Below are 19,100 nucleotides of genomic sequence, written 5' to 3' on the forward strand. Positions count from 1 at the left end.
AGCTACAAGTTGCAGTTCAGTGTTAAACTATTTTTTTTCAAAATTTTTAGAGGAATCACGAGAGTTGATGCCAAGGCTGCTGCTTGTCAAAGCTGAGAAAATATACCAGCTAAGATGTTTTCATTTGATACTGACCACAGTAATGAGGGAAACTAATAGAATATTACTCATGTAGACTTTTCCTGTCAAGCTGAAATGTATCCACCATGCATCTAGGCTGTTTTGAAAAGTAATTATAACTAGTGTTACTGGTTGTATTTCTAGTTCTTAACTACATTGTATGGTGCTTTATAGACTTTACCTAGAGTGATTTTTGGTACTTCCAAGAACACTTCATGGTGTGATAGTGTGGTTCCATGCTCTGTAGGAAAATCATATTGAAATAAGTTCTGAAAGTGTCAGAGGACCCTAAAAAGTTTTTCTGTGTTCTCCTGTGGGGGGTTTTTTGGGGTTTCATGGGGTTTCATTTTGTTTTGGTTTTGTTTGTTTGTTTTTTTTCCACAGTGCAATGTAATTGAACGTAGTCAAGCTCCATACCAGATGTTCTGCAGGTCTAGTGGCAGAAGGGTATTGCCTGTTTACCTTTTGCTTTTTTCATTATCCTTCAAAGATGATTTAAAAAAAATGTTTCCCCCTGCAGCCAGTATGTGAGAACAGGTGAAAGAGAAGAGTTAGAGAGAAAGAGACAGAAAGTAGAAGAAAATAGAAGCCTTAAAGGCTTTTTCAGGTTTTGACTGCTTTTGTACTCAAAGCTTATAAAAACAAGTCTGGAATGTTTAATGGAGGAAAGAAATGAAACTTCTTCTACTCCTGCTCAACACAGTATGTGTTAAAATTTTATTTCCCTTCTGGTAACGTAGCCTCAGCTATATACCATTACTAGTCGTGCATGGCTGGGATTTAATGAGTGATGGCTCATCTGCTTGGGTGGAATATAGTTCTGGCAATTAATGTTGGAAGCAGTAGTGTAAGCTGGTGTGTACTTGAGGCCTCATCTCAGTTCCATTTTGTTACCCTGTATTTAAAGTTGAAGTACATCTTAGCGTAGGGGGGCATGGGGATAGTTAGCAGGGGTGGAGAGAGATGGGAAGGGCAGGGAGGGATGTTTCTGTGGGATGTCTGATGTTTTTTACTAGGAGGTGGTTCTCCCTAGGATGTGTAAGATAAACCATGAAACAAAATTAAAATAGTGACTTTATAGGCAGGCTGGCAGAGATGATGTTATCTTTCACTGTAGTATCTGGTACCAAACACTATGACAGTGAAAAGAAATACACTACTAACATGGTACCAGTAATCCTTGTATTTCTAGTACATGAATTTGAATCCTTTTTCAGTCATTCAGAGTATGGGTGTGTTTCTGAAGAAATAGATGAATTATGTAATGTGAAGCTGCAGATGTGATCTCTGGAATGTGCTATACTATCATTTATATTTTAAATAGCTCAGATACAACTTATGATTAAGTTTGCATTATACATTCCACTAAATGGCCTCTTCTGCTGTTTTAACTTTGCAAAATTACCTGAAGCTTCTCATGCCAAGTGTGTGGTTTAGGCGTCAATTAAACCAGCAAAAAACTTTTCAAGAATGAACATGGGCAAAAAAGTCCTAGTATTTTAAGACAAAATACACTTGAAAGTTTTTCTGTGAGAGATTGCTCAAGTGAGTACTTTTATCATTTTGTCTGGAAGTCAGCCTAGATTTAAATGAGATAGATCATGTTTGGACTTGAGCACTTAAGTTTGAGCACAGAAAGGTTATCCTGCTGAGTATGTGATATACCTCCATGCAGTCTCCCTTACTGAGTTGTCTTATAGGACAGAGATGCTTTACTCCAGCCTGAGAAAGCCATGTAATTGCTGTTGTGAGTTTCTGTGATTTGGGGAACAGACTTGGGAGAATGGACTGAGTTTCCTGTGTTGTAAGCAAAAACATGGCTTTCTTCTGAAATCTCAGCTTTTCCTGAGGAATTGTTTTTAGACAGGAATATACTGTGTTGGAACATGGTAGTCTGGTGGCATAGCCATCCTCCATAGTTTGTGGACTCTCTGGAAAAATAAAGTGAGAGTGAAGTTGAAGTTGGGTGAAAACTATGACTAACTGAAGAAATGAAGAATTTTATCTTCCATAGGTGGAAAATGGGACTTGAGTGTGGAGAAAATACAGTTTGGGAGTAGGAGAAGGTTTGAGATGAGGAAAACAAAATGTATGTGTCTGCTAGAGTTTCCTCTAGAAGAGGAGCCTCCAGAGCCTGGAGGAAACTCTAAGTTTTGGAGTCTTGCCATGTCTTTACTGTCAGGAAATATCTGTGAAAGCCAGAGGAAAATCGTCTCGTTCCTCCTATGCTGTGGGACAGTATCATCTTCTGCTGTCAGTTAATACCTTATTTCATGTGGCAGACATCTTTGGATGGAAAAATGCCAGCCTAGCTGACTGGTTGAATTTAGCAAGCTACCAGATAGGAGCACAGTTGTTTTGTGGCAGTAAAAGTGATCCATAAGATGCACTCAGATGAGAATTTTCAGGCAGGCTTGTTTTGGAAGAGTGATGTTTCTGATAGTGGGGGAGTCTCAAGCAGCAGTTCTCTGAAGCATTACTAGGTTTTGTTTTGTTTGATCAGGTCTTGAATATCATAGGAGAAAAGATCACATCTTTAATTTCTTCTTAGTGTTTTGTGAGATTGTTCATAAAGGTCTACTTCCCAGCAGTGTCAGACTTTTTAGAAAATGGCTCTTGGTGTTGAACAGGCAAATGTTGATTAAGACAATAAGACATAGACCAAGACAGTGTATATTTATTTACATGGAAGGAGGCATAGGGCCTATTGTTGAGGGTGATATTTTATTGATGTGGTGTCACAAGGCAGGGCCTAAATATGCAGTAATAGCAATAATTGTTACTGATTAGTAATAGTAATTGAGGATTAGAAGTCTGAAGAATTATTTTAGTTAATAATGGCATTTTTTGCTATTTTGGAACCAAGAGTATACGATAATATTGTCATAATTCCCAGGATCGTTATGTTGTGCAACTCTAAAAATATTAGTAGTAGTTTATCAAGAAACAGTCACCTCTTCACGTTCCAGAAGAGTGTGCAATTATTGTTCTTTGAGGAAAGGCTGTGGTTTTGTTTTACTAGGTTTCAGTGGATTGCTGTTTTGACAGCATATATAACCATGCCACTTGGAATCTCCTGTCAAAGGGCTAAGTTACCTGTGTACCTTTACAAGGATATCTCCAAGGCTGTTCAGACTTGTATGACCCAAATACTCTGAGGGCCATTTTAACTCTGGCTGCCTCACCTGTCAAGGCAGATCTGCATAATGGGGGACTGATGTTATATGCAAATCAAATACCGTGTAAAATGGAAAAGAAAGATGATTAGAAGGCTCAGCCTAGTCTATTTTATTCTGATTCCTTCTAGGAGTGGTACTTCTAGAGTAGTACCACTAACCAAAGATTTATTTCTGTCTACATAGTAGTCAGGCCAGCTCTATTCTGATTGTTGTGAGTGAAAACTTTGTTATGGTTGAAGGGATGAACTAGTTCTGTGTTGGTTGAAATGAGAATCCACCTAATAGAGCAGGTAGCCCTGAAGTTTTTGAAAAGCTGATATCTGTCATATAGAGGAGCAAAAAGAATGTGACCCTACTTAGACCTCTGAGAGTCAGTTGGATTTTGTTAGAGTATAAAAATACTCTTAATGGAGTTTTTTTTTTAAGAGTTTTGTTTTTTCTTGACAGAAATGAAACTTTGTAAGATGATCTGAGTAGGTTTTAACATACTCAACTGCAATTTGAGCTGGACATTGTATTCACTATGTGGAATAAAAAAAAAGTAGAACAGGACAAATAATAGTTAATATCTTTCACTGCAGTAAAAGAAATGTATGTAGCAATGTTCTTATTTCTCACTATCAGAGGGTGATGATGGTAGCTGTAGTTGATTCTCTAAGGTTTCGCTGGCTCTGCATGTTTAAAAAGAGTTAGTTGCCTCGCTGATTTCCTGCTGGTTGGTAATGTGTTGAGTCAGATGGCTGAACTAATGTGCAGTACAAAAGGATGGATAACAGTTAGATTAGTATACTAATATGTCACTTCTTTTTAATTTATGTTCAAGTCTGAAAAAATACTCAGCTTTAGTAAAAATTACACTTGCCAACAGTCTGCTTTTTTAACCTTGAGTTTAGGTCTCAGTCATGTGAGATTGAGTTTGATTGTTGCCAGGTTTCACTTCTCTGGAGAACCGTGTTTACATAGATATATTTATCTTTTAGAAGATTATTGAGGTGAATGTATTTGCAGTGAATTCAAGCACGCTGTTGTTTGGTTTTTTTTCCTACATTGATGAAAAATGATCAGATTTTCAAAGCTGACTGGTTTAATCTTAATCACTTCAACGTGATATTGAAGTTGTTTAACAGTTGTAATAGAGGAACTCAGTGACAATATTGAAGTAGTTTTTTCTGTATGTATTATCTAGCGTAAATACAGGCATTTTTGAACTCCTTTCAACGCCTTGCTTAAAGTATTTAATGACATTACTAAAAGTTTTTTACTAGTTATATTTCTCATATATAAATTTTTGTCACTGATTGTGTTTATATAATAAATTACAATTTGCAGTAAGGTAAAAACTGTTCGTATTAGCATAGTAGATTTTTTTAATGATGTTCTGACAAGCTCCTTTTAATCAGTTCTAATTTTGGCACAGCTGTTGTTTTGTTTTAGCTTATACATTAAAGAGCTTTTCTAGGAGTACCTATTTCATAGAGTTATGGAATGGTTTTGGTTGGAGGAACCTTAAAGATTGTCTAGTGCCAACTTCCCTGTCATGTTTTAACCAAAGTTCTTTAGTTAAATTTTATGCAGTGTTCCATGGGAAACCCAACTTACCATTGCTCTGTTTCTTCAGCACTCATAATTATTGTGCTAATCTAGTGCTGTCTGTGGTAAACTTGTCATATGTCTTAAAAACTTTCACACTGTTTTTAATAAGTTCTTCAGTGTATTTGAAACATGGCATAGTAATAAAAATGAGACTAATATGTCTGGCTGGAATATTTAATGTAGAACTAAATTTTGGGATATTTTCCTGTACCAGTATCTATTTGATTATTCTGTGTCCAACTCAGAGTTTTCAGGTGTGTTGGATGTGTATAATCTTTAGGTGAGTAATGCTTAATTTAGGGTTGTAGTTTGGTCAGCTGCCTTGTCAAATTTCTTAAGCTACCACGTTGGTCATGTATTTGGTTAAGTAGAGATTAGGATTAAGTAGAGATCTTGTTTATGTACTGACTAACTCTGGGAAGTCTTCCAATACTTAAAAGTTAATTTGAAGTTGCACAATGCATCTTCATAATGTAATTTCTACCAGAGCAGTGCAATAGTTAATGTATTTAGTGTTGTGGATGACTGACTTGTAAGTGCTGGTACTTGTCGACCAAAAATGGTTACTTTTTTAGTCCTGTGAATAAAATACTGAAAGAGCTAGGTAGGACAGCATTTACAACAATGCTGTGTGATGGGGAGCAGTGTGTATAAAAGTGAGATTGTGTTACTGTGAGCAGCTAAGAAAAAGTAAATTGGGAATGAGAGGCACTAGTCAGTCCTATTCAGATGGATTAGGTTCCAGTTGAAGTGATGAAAGCCGTCAGGTCGGCCTCTTATGAAATTGTACTTTAGAAATATATAGAGAAAGACATTTCTTACAAGTACTGGAAGAGCTTTGTTTTGACATGCTAGCAGGTTAGAGTTGGAAATGCTCACTTTATTAGCTAAGTCAATTATCTCTAGGTATGCTTGCTTTCTCGCATTTTGGTGTTTCTTACAGTATTAGGTAAATTGTTCAGCTGATAACCAACAATTAGTTTGTTTAGATGTCACAGATACAAAACCTATAGTGCCTAAATACAGTTTTGTTACGATTATAAAGTGTTTTCATCAGCATCTTGGTAGCAGTATAGTTTTTTATATATTCTTCTAATATAAAGTGTATAATGTTAATACTTCACAACTAATCAGCTAATAATGACTATTTTTTTTTATTCCCCTTTATCTCATAAAACATGTAGGTTATTAGCCAGAAATGTAGTGGTTTTCAATGTATCAAGTGATCACTGTGTGTATAAGCTGTAGAAGATTCAGTTTAGGAATGCAGAAATCCATACAAAACTGTGAAAAATGGACAGAACGCAGGAGGATATGCATCTACACTTCCCAGCATTCCTGAAATACTTTATACGTGACCAAGTTCTGTGTTTCTTCAGGTTGCCTTTTTGTGTTAAGATGTACGAAATTTACTTTGGCCTTAAAACAATTAGTAAAAGAGAGAGAAGGCTCATATAACTGTATTAGTGAATAGGTAATTAATTTTGGGTGGCCATGGAAGTAAAAAAAGACTCCCTCACTCCTTTTATACAAAAGACAAAGAGTGCATTAACCAATGGAATGCTTGCTTGTAATTGCTGACTGCGGAGGGTCATTGTGGATGGTTCCCAAAGACTGAGAAAATAACTCTGTATGTGCTCTAGGTTGCTCTTTGAAATTGATGAGTCTTAAGGTGCACCCTTAAATACAGGAAAGGAGATGGTGCTGCTGTTTGGTTTTCAAGTGGGGGTCGTTATTAGTTTTTACTTCTCAGTTCCAAGAATAAGCAGTCCTAAAGTTTAGGTAACTCAGTTGTAATTCAATTTTACAGTAAACTTCAAAACTCATTATTTAGAAGGCTCTATGCCACAAATTTGTTTAGATTAGTTTGGTCTGTTTTAAAGGTTAGAAAATGGTGTCTTGCCCTTTACTTTTATTCACTTATTGGCAGAATAGCACAGTGTATGATTTCAGTGCTGATACCCAGGTGATTGTGATATTAATTAGGCTGTTCTGCTCTGAAGTGCTTGTATACATTTTGAGAGAATGTACTTCTGGCTTTACTGGAGAGCTTCCCAGTAAATACAGTTTATTTCATATGCAGAAGATACCTGTGGAAAGTGGAGAGCAGTTGATTCTGGTGTGAAGGGAGCATGGGATTGTGTGTGGGTAGAGAAGGTCCATTTCAGACCAGTTAGTCTACATTGCTCACAAACATCAATTTCAAAAAAAAAAGACAGTAAACTGAGGTAACCTGTTTCTTGTGAGAAAATACTCATCTGAGGAACTAAAACCATAGAAGTTCTGTCTGAGCTGATACTGTCAAGCTGATGTTTTTAAAGTATGCCAAGTAACACTATTGTTTAGATCTCATAAAAAGGATGGCTCCTTTATTTAATCTTTCTGGTGATTCACACAGAGTAGTTCACACAGAGTAGTTTTACTGGAGATTTTCCCACATGTAAGATATTGAAGTTGTTTATAATTATGGTTACGTGACAAACGTTTGTTTTATGCTGCTGGGTATGGAAAGAAAAACAGACAAGAACTGTGAATAGCTCTAGAAACTTGATGTACATTAGGCTGTGGTACTTGTAACTAGGGAAGAGCTGGAGGAGCTGGAGTGAATCCAGAGGGCAGCAGAGCTGTTGAAGGGTCTGGATCACAAGTCCTTCAGAGGAGGATCAGCTGAGGGAGCTGGGGGTGTTCAGCCTGGAGAAAAGGAGGCTCAGGGAGATCTTGTTGCTCTCTGCAGAAAGGAGAGTGTAGTCAGGTGGGGCCAGCCTCTTCTCCCAGGCAAGCAGAGACAGGACAAGAGGACACAGTTTAAGGAAAGGCTGGAAATGGCATTTAATGCTGCGGTCTAGTTGATATGTAGGTGTGTTTGGTCACAGATTAGACTAGATCTCAGAGGGCTTTTCCAACCTAATTGATTCTATTATTCTGTAAGTATTTAGGGGCAACTTGCTGCTAAAGGGAACTAGAGCAGATTTTTGAGAGGGTGGTAGTTGAGCCTGATGCAAATATGAGCCACCAAATCTGCTTCAGCAGTTGTGCTATGCTGATGGACTTTAGTTTTACAGTTTTATGTCTATCAGCTAATTACTCACCTCAAGAAACTTTTCACTTCCAGTGCTGCTCATTTGGGTGTGGATGGATAGTGTATGACAGCTGCTGTATTATGTTAGTTGAATATGCCAAGTAGACTGCTGAGAAGTTCTTTAAAGTATCCTCTTGGGAACTTATAAACTCATTTTTGTGTTAAGGATATTTAGGTTTTTGGAGCATACTGCTGGGGTATGATGAGACAAATACAAGAACTTCATCTCAAATGTACAGCTTTTCTTGGAGCTTACCAAGAAAATGAGGGGACTGTATTTAATCATCTTTATATTATTTTTTTACTCAAATGCAGATTGCCACTGGCAGCTGTAATGCAGAATTTATGGACTTTTTCAGACCTGCTCTGGCCTTTCTGACATATAATGTTAAATAACATAAATGGAAGTTTTAGTAAGTGGAAAAAAATATATGACTCTTTTAAATTTACCAGTTTGTTATGTCCGAGTTCAGTGCCATGCTTTAGACCAAAATTGCTGATATATGAAAATTTGTTAGAAGTAGACTGTTTTATCAGCTTTGCCTGATCTTAAGTATGTATATTCTTTTTTAACCCTGTGTGTTTTCTGAAGGACAGATGCTATGAATCTTGTTTGCCTGATGCTCAGACATTTCACTGCTTTAATATCAGGAGTGGGGAGTGTAAATGCTTGCCAGCATTTTAGATCATGTACTGATAATGCATGTGGGGTACAAGTCCATGTGGCACAATATTAAAAATTACTTGTTTTTTTTTGCTTGCATTGCTATTTCTGCTGCATCAGCAGTAGTAGTAAACAGCACTGATGTTAACAGTGAAGACTGTGAAAATTGTGATGAATAAAACCAGCTATTTCTTTGCCAAGTAAGCATACTAAAGCTGCTAGATTAGAAAACACATGAGTTGCAATGTTCCACCAATAATAAAGCACTTTAAAGCTTTCTGTTGACATTTATACAAAGAGAACAGATGAGTATGCTCTATTTGGTTTTGAAGTCAGTTTGATACAAACCTTACAACTGACCACAAATGAAGGAGTTTTGCAGGCTCTTCTTGCAAAAAGAAATGACAGAATTTTGACACCAAGAGTGCTGACAAATTGCTGAAAGTGCTGCCCACTTATCATTGGACTGACAGTTTAATCATCCAAAGTGTACTGCTAGATTGGACTCTGAGGGGCAAAAGAGAAGAACCTATAGTTTTCCAAAGCATTGAAAGATGAACTGAAATTTGAAATGCAAATATTTTTTCTTTTGGTGATACTCCTGCATGACTTGTGTGCCATATTCTCAATGGTGGTGTTGAGTACTTTGACGTACTTTTTCATTTTTTCTGAGAGATTAAGTGTCTATTGATCTAGTGCGTTAATAGTGTGATGTCACTTTGGTTTTTCTTTTAATTTTATTACAGTAAAAGTTGTATTTAAATTTGGTCCACGCTGTGTCAAGAAGATTCTTTTTGTGCAGGGGATGAACTCAGCACGTTACTTATGTTTTAGTTGGAGTACATGCTCTGTTAGTCATTAGAACACTATCAAGAGAGATTATAATTCACTGGTCTTCAGAGATTTTAAGTAAGAGAAGAATATAACAGTTGCCTGCTTTTTCTGCTTTTTCCTCCATTATTAGTTATATTTTCCATATTTTTTGCGATGTTATTGGATGCTGTTTGACACACTGTATTATATAAAACTGATATCTAGTTGCACTGGTCTAATTAATGGGCAGTGCTTTAATGGCACATGGAATTGGTTGTCTGCCTGTATAAATTGTGGATCTCTGTTCAGTGGATTTAGATCCTACGAAGTGGTGATTTTATGTCTATTATATTAGTGTCTATAACCTTTGTATTCTAGTTTAGGGACTTGCCTGATTGCAAAAAAAATGGGGAAAAATTTGCTTAAAAGTAACTTAAAAGTGCTTAAAGAGTAAAAAAGTTGCTTAAAAGTAACTCTAAAATGCCTCAATTGATGATCTAGCAGCAATAGTTGTGTGCAATAAAAAACACTTTGTAAAAATATTTACTTATTGCACATATTTTGTTGCATTAAAAAAAAATACGCTGCATAGTAGTAAAGAATGGGAAGGTACTTGATTCAGTCAGTTCCTCACTTGCCCTCTCAGTGCAGTGCATGCTAATCACGTGCGTTTGAGTGAACTCACTGAAGTGGTGTCTGCTAGACAGTTACTAGAATTTTTAACTTTTTGCAAAAAGCTATTGTGGAAATACTGAAGGTGTTATTTGTACTTCAGTTTAGTGTCTGAAAGAAAACATAAGCATTATTTTTACCTGTCAAAATAGGTAAAATTATGCTGCATGTAAAAAATTTGGTGTCGATATTTTGGGCATGACTTGATTTCTCTGAGAAAGTAGAAAACTGAAACTGATGTTCTATGCATCAGTGAGATCCAAGTACCATGTAGATTTTCAGCTATATGAACATAACTGGCTTTCTTACCATAACACTTAAACTTTTACTTTTAAACATTTTCTCCAAGCTTTATTAATTTTTTATATGGAAACTAGCTTGTGCTTGAGAACCTTTGGAGGTTTGGTGCTTCGCTTGGTTAAGGAAGCATGCCTGATGGTGTTTGAAAATGATTAATGTTTCGATTAATTCTGTATCTCTTGCTGATTTTGACTATTGGATTGTCCCCTGCTTGCTGTGTATTGTAAAAACAATGAATGATAGTTAAGGTGCTCTTCTGTTAGGTTCAAAAATGAAATTCTGCCTGCATTGGTGACTTAACTTTCCTAAGACTCATGATCTTAGGGAAGAACCATAAGCTGAGAGTGGCATCAGTTGAACTCAGTTTAAATGGATGTAGCTAAATTAGAATATCAGAAAATTTGTTTCAGTTCTTCAAATTTTTAGTTCTAGCTTAAACTACAGTGAGAAATGCATCAATTTAGAAACAGTATGTCTGCTGCTCTTCCAAAAGATAAAAGTTTATAATTTAGAAAAAGCTTTCATGGTGATAAGTAGTAAAGCTGTGGCCACTGGTGATGAAAGTGGTTTGCACAGTGGTGGGACAGGATGGATTTGAATCTTTTCAGTGATTTCCTGCTTTAAGTATTCTTTCAGAATGATTTATGTAAACCCAAATGCAAACACGTGTGCAGAGTCTGACTTCCTCTGAAAGAATAATTGACAGCTGAAAATGAGTAATTTCTTGATGGTGTTTAATGTGATGACAAACACTCACATGAACATTCTGTGCGTTCAAGGGGGAAGAATACTTTAATGAACAAATCAAAACAGTATATATCTGTAGACAGATGTAAGCAGTATAAACAGGATATCCTGCTTCAAAACATATCTTAGAAAGGTATTAGAGAGATTGAAAAATATGATCTGTAGATAAAGGAAACAAAAGATGATATTACTTGCGTATTTTCAGGGACAGAGGAAGAAAAACGTCCTCTGGACCAGAATGCATGTCATTGCTACTATGGCTAACTGGGTCATGCTATATGAAGGTGAAACAAGATAAAGATACTGAAACCAGTTTGTCTTTTCTTTTTAATTTATGTCTCCACTATCATGCTATGAGCAAGACAAATTTGTCATTTACCTCTAAACTTACTACTTAAAATGTATAGGCTAGGGTTCTGTTAAAGGTGAATATTGTAGGTTTTGAAATTCTGTGTAAGTTTCTGCTTTTACTTACAGTAGAGATGGGTACTTACATCCTTTCAGAAACCTATTAATGCATTGGTAGAACTCACAGGTTTTAGAGATACGGAGAAGCTGCTGTATGCCTTTCTTTTTTTTTTTTTAGTCATCTCTACTATTAAGTATCTCTTTTTACTAACACTCTTTTAAATCCCTAGAGTGTTATACAACATGATTACCACCGGAGCATTAAGGTAGAGATAAAGTACCTAGAATTGTACTTAGGTGTTCATTTTGAAAGTAAAACTTCGTTTATTTTTGAATCAGTTGGTTTTTGTGAGAGCGAAGAATCTGTAAAGAATTGTAAATGTGAAGGAGGAAGGAGCTGGAGCTTTACAAATGAATGTGAAAGTGTGATTTTGTTTGAGACATACCAAAGAAGCTTTTTGCAAGGGAAGACCTGCTTGGTAGTAAGAAATGTGAAATAAATCTAAATAAAAGACTTTTTAGTCGACTTCCTTCTTTTTTATTTTTTTATTTTTTTTAAAGATATGTGAATTCAATGCTAAAAAATAAAAAGGTGTGCTTGGAGGATTTGCCCTTCCTGCTTTAGCTCTGCTCCTCAGATTTTTAGGTATATTAATGTATTTCAGAACAGAATTAAATGGTACTTGCTAGAGCTTGAGAGAGCAGAGCTTTTATCTCCTCTAGCATGTTGCTGGTGATGCTTTCTGAAACCTTATTAACTCTTGGTGAACTTGAGGGAGGTGCTGAAAATACAGTACCACATGATTCTATCAATACACATAACTGCCTAAAGCGAGTGGCAAAATTGCAAGATGCTCAAGAGACTAGAATCTTGAATTGGGTGTAATGGAGAACATAAAAGGAAAGGTTATGTCATCAAAATTCAATACTTTGTGTGGAGTCTTGTTGGGGCACCAGAGGTGTGATTAAACAAGAGGCAAGTATGTGAGAAAACTGCTGTTAGTCATTAAAAAAAAGTAATCTTGCAGATGTGTAGAAGGATTCAGCAGATTCTGAAAAAACCCAAGAGGCGTATCAAGCAGAATACTTCATGAGTTGTGCATTTGAGAGAATGCTTATGGTTGGCTGCACTAATACCGTATGAAGGAAGATAGGTTGTACTCCGTGTGTAGTTAAGAGTGAGAGACAGTGGGTGAACTAGAGATTTGATCTGTTTTATCATTTAAGCAGCAGTCCTTCAGTTCTGTCAAATTTAAGAAAAGTGGAAAGAGAGTGTCGTAGATGATGTGTTGCACAGAAGTGGAGTTTGGAGACTGTATCAGAAGTTAAAGAAGTCTGGGAATACATGCCTGTTATTTCATCTGTTGCTTCTGAATATTTCTTCTGAGAAAAGAAGAAACTTTCTTGGAGAAAGTGTTTAAGACAAGAGAGAAGGTAAAATGCCAAGAAGCAGAAGATATGGCAGCACATAAGGAGCAAGTGATACTGCCGACTGCTATAGCTGACTGTCCTTGTCTAGAGAGAGAAAATACAAACTTACTTACCCATGCAAAGAAAACTAAAGCTTAGGTGTCTGGCCCTTAGGTGTCTGGCTAGTGAAGTTTTCTGCTCCACTTGAGTTGGTAGATGTCTTCATTCTCCATAAAGTCTGAGGCATGATAGATATCTTAGGTTTCACACAAACCAAAACTGAGGGGTAGTCCTCAAGCCAGCTCTCATACTATCTGTGTGTGTTCTGAATGTTTGGTTTTCAAGTGTCATGAATGGATAGGATTAAATGCAAAGGAAAGATTAAAATAAATGTTTGTTTTCTCCTGTGAATACGGTGATATCTGATGTTAGTGATTATATTCTGCACGAAATATACATTTTAAAAGGAAAATTTTGGTGCAGCTACTCATTAGCTGCCAACTATAAATAAAAATGACCATGTTGCTACTTAAGCTTCAGTACTTCTGCAGACTGCCTAGCTTGTTTCAGTGTAGTGTAAATTAATGGAAAATCTGAAGAGAATGAAAAGGGAACAAAGTGTGCCAAAAGATAGTAGTATTTGTTCCAAGAGATATGCTAAAGAATTTCTTTATATACTGAAGTATAAATACTACTTGTACTTCTGAGGAATTTGTGCTCATTGCCAAAATTGTCTGTGTAGAAGGAGATGAGGATTTTTTTCCTTCAGCTATGATTATATGGTGACAAAATTTGTGTCTCCCATTGTAAACAGGTATTGACTACCAAACCATGATACAGTACATGACTGTGTCATTTCCCAGTAGAGAAACAACTTGTTTCCGAATATGCCTTTCAGAGATGTCTCCTTTCTCATGCTCTCCCCCCCCAACAGCTTTTCAAGCGGTGAAATCTCATCTATTAATCATTTGCCAGAGAAGAAACTGGTTATGAAACAGAGGTTATATGAATCTCTTGTCTGCTGATAGAGTTTCAAGTGACTTCTTTCTGTGGCTTCCTGTATTTAGATGAAAACATAAGATTTCTGTTTTCAGTGTCGTGTTTAATTCTGAAGGTTTTGAAAGCAGTTGTTGCAATTCTAAGTAAAAGGCTGGAATTACTGGTATCTGGCTTTGTTTACAGCCCATGCTGTTATAAGTCTTTGGGAACAACCCTGTTGAAATGTTAGTTTTTGGTTTGAAACTTTGTTAATACATTCATTCTAAGTAATTCTTCAGTGATACCAAAATAAACTCACTGAGAACGTTTTTACACTATTTGGAGCTCCGTAAGTTATGAAATGTGGATTTTCTGATTTTTTTTTTTCAGCAATTTAAATACCACGTTTAACAGATTTAGAAGTAAAATGTAACTTCTTGTTAAATGTCTTTTTTGGTAAAACAAAATAAGGCTTTGTGTTCATTCTCAGACTATTACAACTTAGTGACACTAACGTAGATTTGAATCAAATTACCCATTTTTAACTACCTTGTTTTATAACTACTAAACTGCATCTTCCAAGTAAATACCACAAGGTGTGAGTAACACAGGTGCAAATGATAGAAACAGGACTCAGAAGTTCACCCTTGACTTGACATTCCGTGCTGCCGTTGAGGAATTTTTCATTACTTTGAAATGAAGTAGTGGGGCTTCTGGGTGCACAGAGAGTTTGCCCAGGGCTCTGATGCCACACTTGACTTTGTTATTTTTGTTACCTCTTTGGGGGTATGGAGTAGAACAATATCTATCAGTTTGTTGTCATACCATGTCCTCATGAACTGTGCCATTAAGTTGTCTTTTATTTCCCATTGCTGAAAGATGCTCTGTTTAATTTCCAATTGGTATAGTTAGTCCCATAACTAGCAAAAGTACTGTATAGGGCATTCTCCTATTTTTTATGTTAGGTACAGATTTCTAATTTTTTTCTTTCTAGCTGCTTTATTATTTAAAAAAAATCATAAAAGAACTGTTTTATACACCTTTCAAATGACGTGAGTAATCTTGTAAGTGTTCTGAGTAGGTGCACATAATTTTTACTTCAATAGCTGAATTCCATAAACAGGATGAGTAGGCAGCAAATTTACAGACATGAAAGACATTTAAGGATGGGTGCTGCAATTTAAAAAAAAAAAAGAACAAAACCAATGAAAACCTCCAAACAAAACAGAAGAAAAAGAAACAAAATCAGAGCAGATTTTTCAGCTGCTATGATGTTTATGAGAAGAGGAAGAAAATGGCATTAAGATCTGGGAAATAATAGAAAGAGAAGATTGTAATGTTAGATTATAATCTGTTACTGTATTCAATGCCTAATATACGTTTTTCCCCCCACAGAAATTAGCAGAGTACGGAAAGACATGTATAACGACACATTAAATGGTAGTACGGAGAAGAGAAGTGCAGAATTACCAGATGCTGTGGGACCTATTGTACAGTTACAAGAGAAACTATATGTGCCTGTAAAAGAATATCCAGATGTAAGTATATCTTTTTAGTCCCTAAATTATTTTTTTGATCCTTGTGGTTGTCTTTAAGTGTAAATTTCATGTGATGCTACCCTTGGATCACACTGAGTTGCTTTGGATACTAGGGAATCGGTGTATATTCCACTTTGCTTGATTTGCAGTGAGTGTGAGTGGAAGAAGGTTGTGTTCAATTCCAAACTATTAGTATGGATTACTAAACCATAGATGTAAGATCCTAATTATCTTGTTCATTCAGTATTGTCCATCCTGAGACACTTGTGAAGTGAATTTTAGGAGGAAAGTAGTTCTTGGGATGGTGTTTTTTCTTCCTGGTGCGTCTCTAAAAGTCAGCTGCAGAATGCTTAGGAGCCCTTTAGAGACCTTTTGGAGACTGTACTTAGTCTCAATTACTGTTTGTCCCATACCTGTTTAACCAGTTCTGTTGCTTATATAATTGTCTTTATCTCAGGGCTGGTTATCCTGTCCTCTCCCCTTTCCCCACCCTGCTTAAGCAAAACTCTTTGCTTGCCTGTCAATATTGTGCTCTCCATGGGGTGTCCAGTTCCATTGTACACTTACCTTCTGAAGGAGAATGGTTTCATTTAACTAGAACTGTTTAGAATTCATCTGGTCTGAAGTGTTTCTAAAAACTACTTGGGAAAAACAGTCCTTTCAAAACCTACCTCAACTACCCCCAACCATTTTCACAGATCAGTGACAAAATAAGAAGCTGTTATTCTTCCCTAATAGAATTTACAGGTTCTGTTGCAATAGAGGAGTGCAGGGTCCAAGTAAGGGATTTGCACATTAAAGTGATATAAAGTGGAAGAAAGTACAAAACAGCAAAAATGGAGGTAACACTTGCGTATTTCTGTGGCTTTTCTTTGTATGCTTAATTAGATTAAGCTCTCCAAGTGGAGTTTTATAATTTCAATGCTGCTTAGAACATACAGGCCTCTAAATAAACCTCACTGTGCCATGCTTCATTAAGAAAATTAAGTGCAAGCCTTTATTATGAATAGAATACTTAGACAAATGTCCTTTCTCTCTTTTCAAGTTTTCACATAGTTGTTTTGCTTTGTGGTTAAAATACCTTTACTGGGAAGAGTGTTCAAGGAATTTTCATTGGTACTAAGGACATCTCTTTCCCTTTGTATTGCATTTTTCTTCCAAATTAAACATATGTGTATCTATATACATATGTGTACATGCACACATGTCCCCACACCAAAAACAGTAATTCTTTTGAAACTCCTCAGAATTATAGATTTTTGAGAGGAATTGTCCTATGCAGTTGTTCCACAAAGCCACGTAAGTATCTTTGGATTTAATACCTCCATATATCTTAGAATTATATTGCTTAGTGGCTTTTTAAAACATCTAAAAATTTTAAACACTTAAAAGTTTTTTGAAGTTTAAAAAATTTTGGATTTTAAAATAAAACCTTTAGTTATTGAAATCATGGTTTCATAACTTGACAGTGTATTCTTTGTGAAGAGTTGACTTAGTTATTTGTTGCAGTTTTTACAGAACTTGATGCCTGCTGTTAGGAGGATTATGAGTAAGAAAAAGGTGTTGGATTGGATTTCCCTTAGCTATTAAGTTGCTGTTCTAGAAATGAGGGGTTTAGTAGCTTCGCTCTTCACTGCTAGTTAATTATATCAAATACAGTGTAAATCAGCAGGAAAGAGGTTCTCTAGTTACTGACGAAGTAATGATTTCACTAGCTACTGCTAGCTCTTTGTTTGCTTTGAGAAGAATGGCCTTGAAGTGGTCACTAATTTATTTTAATAAACTCTTAGGCATTCAGAAGTTGGGGAACTTCTGAATGAAAATTTGTGATTTATATACATGTGACCTGGAATAAAAAGGCTGTTGGTTCTTGTGAGATCGTGTGAAGTGTGTGCTAGAAAATGTGAAACTTCTGCTGCTGTGGTGAGACCTGGCAGTTCGAGCTTCACTGGGGAGCCAAGCCTGGTGTTCTCTGTGTGCTCCTGTATTCATTCATTGCTGCTTGGAATGGGATCTGCACAGCCTCAATAATTGGTTAATCAACTGGATTATACCACTACATGCAAATAAAATGCTGTGATTTGGTATGTAGGCCATTTCTAAAATCTTTCTGTGAGTTCGAAATTCAGTAAACTGCTTTGAACTCAGGCTAGCACAGCATTAAGAGGGTCTGGAGTGCAGTGATTCCAACTTGTTTAAAAAAAAAAGTGTAAAATTCACTTCTAAGTATTAATTTCACCAGTAAACGTAAATTTGTGTGTAAAGATAGAAATTGTTACCTGTGAGAATTTTTGCAATGGTATGTGAAACTTCTTACTCATATTCAGTAATTTATTTAGTTGTTACCAGATATAGGAAAGACATGCTGTATACACTGAGAGTGAGTTTCTCAGATAAATCTGGTTGATTCTTTCTATTGCTGTAATTTTCTTCCAACTGATAATCTTGTATACATTACAAAGATATCAAGTTAGATAAACCTAAAGTTGTTCAGAGAAGAGTGACCAGAAACTGGTTTTCTGATGTATATTTAATAATATTTTTAGTAACAGAAATCAAAAAAATAAAATAATCAGCAAAATTGTTAGGCTGTTCTAATAAACTTTGGTTATGAGAAGTATTTTTGGCTTAGTATTTTGAGCATACTGGTTAGTTGACTGTAATGAATACTGGATAGTACTATAGTGCCATATTGTGCACAGAATCCTCAGTTACTTGTGAGGCATAAAAATAAGTAATACCATAATAATACCATAAGTTTAAATGAATATGCTTTATATATGTGTATATATAAACATACACGAGAGATGAAACAGTAAATTTTCATAGCCTGTATCACTTGGTTATAAGTGTTTTACTATCTGGTTATCCACACAAAGTAAATAATATATAAAATTAAATGTAAAAGCTAAGATAAATATATAGAATCCCCTGAAGGCTCTTAATTTTGGGGTTTTTTTATACTAGTGCATATTGAGTATTTTTAATCTAATATTTAGTTGAAAGCCACAGTTGATGGAAGGTTCAACTTGCCAAAAAATTGACTGAAACAGCCCGTAGTTGTTAAATGCTAACTGTGCAGAGTCTGAATTTCTACTTCTGTACTAGTAAGTGGAAGGTATGCAAAAATCTTGCTAAGCAAGAATTAATTTCTTTGGTGTGTTGTATTAATAAGGAGAATTTTTCCATTATGTAGTCACAGTGTGATAAATTGTGTAATTTTTGGGATGGTCTCCTTTGTGGCACATTTTTTTTCATAGGAAGTTACTATTATACAATTGAGTCTATTTGTATTGTTTTCTTCTAGCACACTTGAAAGGTGTTTAATCTTTATAGAAATTTTACTATTAAAATTGAGATTTGAGCTACTTAGCTTGTCTGAACCATGTATATATGCTCCTGAAACTTGAGAGAGAACTTGTGCAGAAGGCACCCAATAAATGAAATTCCATTAATTGTCCATATTTTGCCCTTAAGTTAAAAGTGAGTTCTCTACAGTGCAATATTTGTACTCTCATGTGAGTCTTTGGTGTTACAGTTTGAAGACATTTCCAATTAATGGAGAAATAACTTCCATCAGAATTTTAAAAAGTAAGAAG

The 19,100-nt window shown here is 35.7% G+C and overlaps 1 protein-coding gene across 9 annotated transcripts in view; it reads left to right on the forward strand.

Annotated features, from left to right (window-relative positions):
• The window catches only part of QKI (QKI, KH domain containing RNA binding), a 155,095-nt gene that overhangs the window by 21,006 nt on the left and 114,989 nt on the right, over positions 1-19,100 (forward strand). For all 9 annotated transcript variants that reach the window (XR_015802298.1, XR_001403066.2, XM_088161412.1 and 6 more), the window contains exon 2: positions 15,359-15,501. Coding sequence is in view for 7 of the 9 variants with exons in the window: in XM_088161412.1 (XP_088017538.1) it covers positions 15,359-15,501 (143 nt within the window). In the remaining 2 variants the exon portion in view is untranslated. The remainder of the gene's footprint in view (positions 1-15,358; positions 15,502-19,100) is intronic.

Source organism: Sturnus vulgaris, chromosome 3, assembly GCF_052056855.1.
Source record: "Sturnus vulgaris isolate bStuVul1 chromosome 3, bStuVul1.hap1, whole genome shotgun sequence".
NCBI classification, from domain to species: Eukaryota; Metazoa; Chordata; class Aves; order Passeriformes; family Sturnidae; genus Sturnus; species Sturnus vulgaris.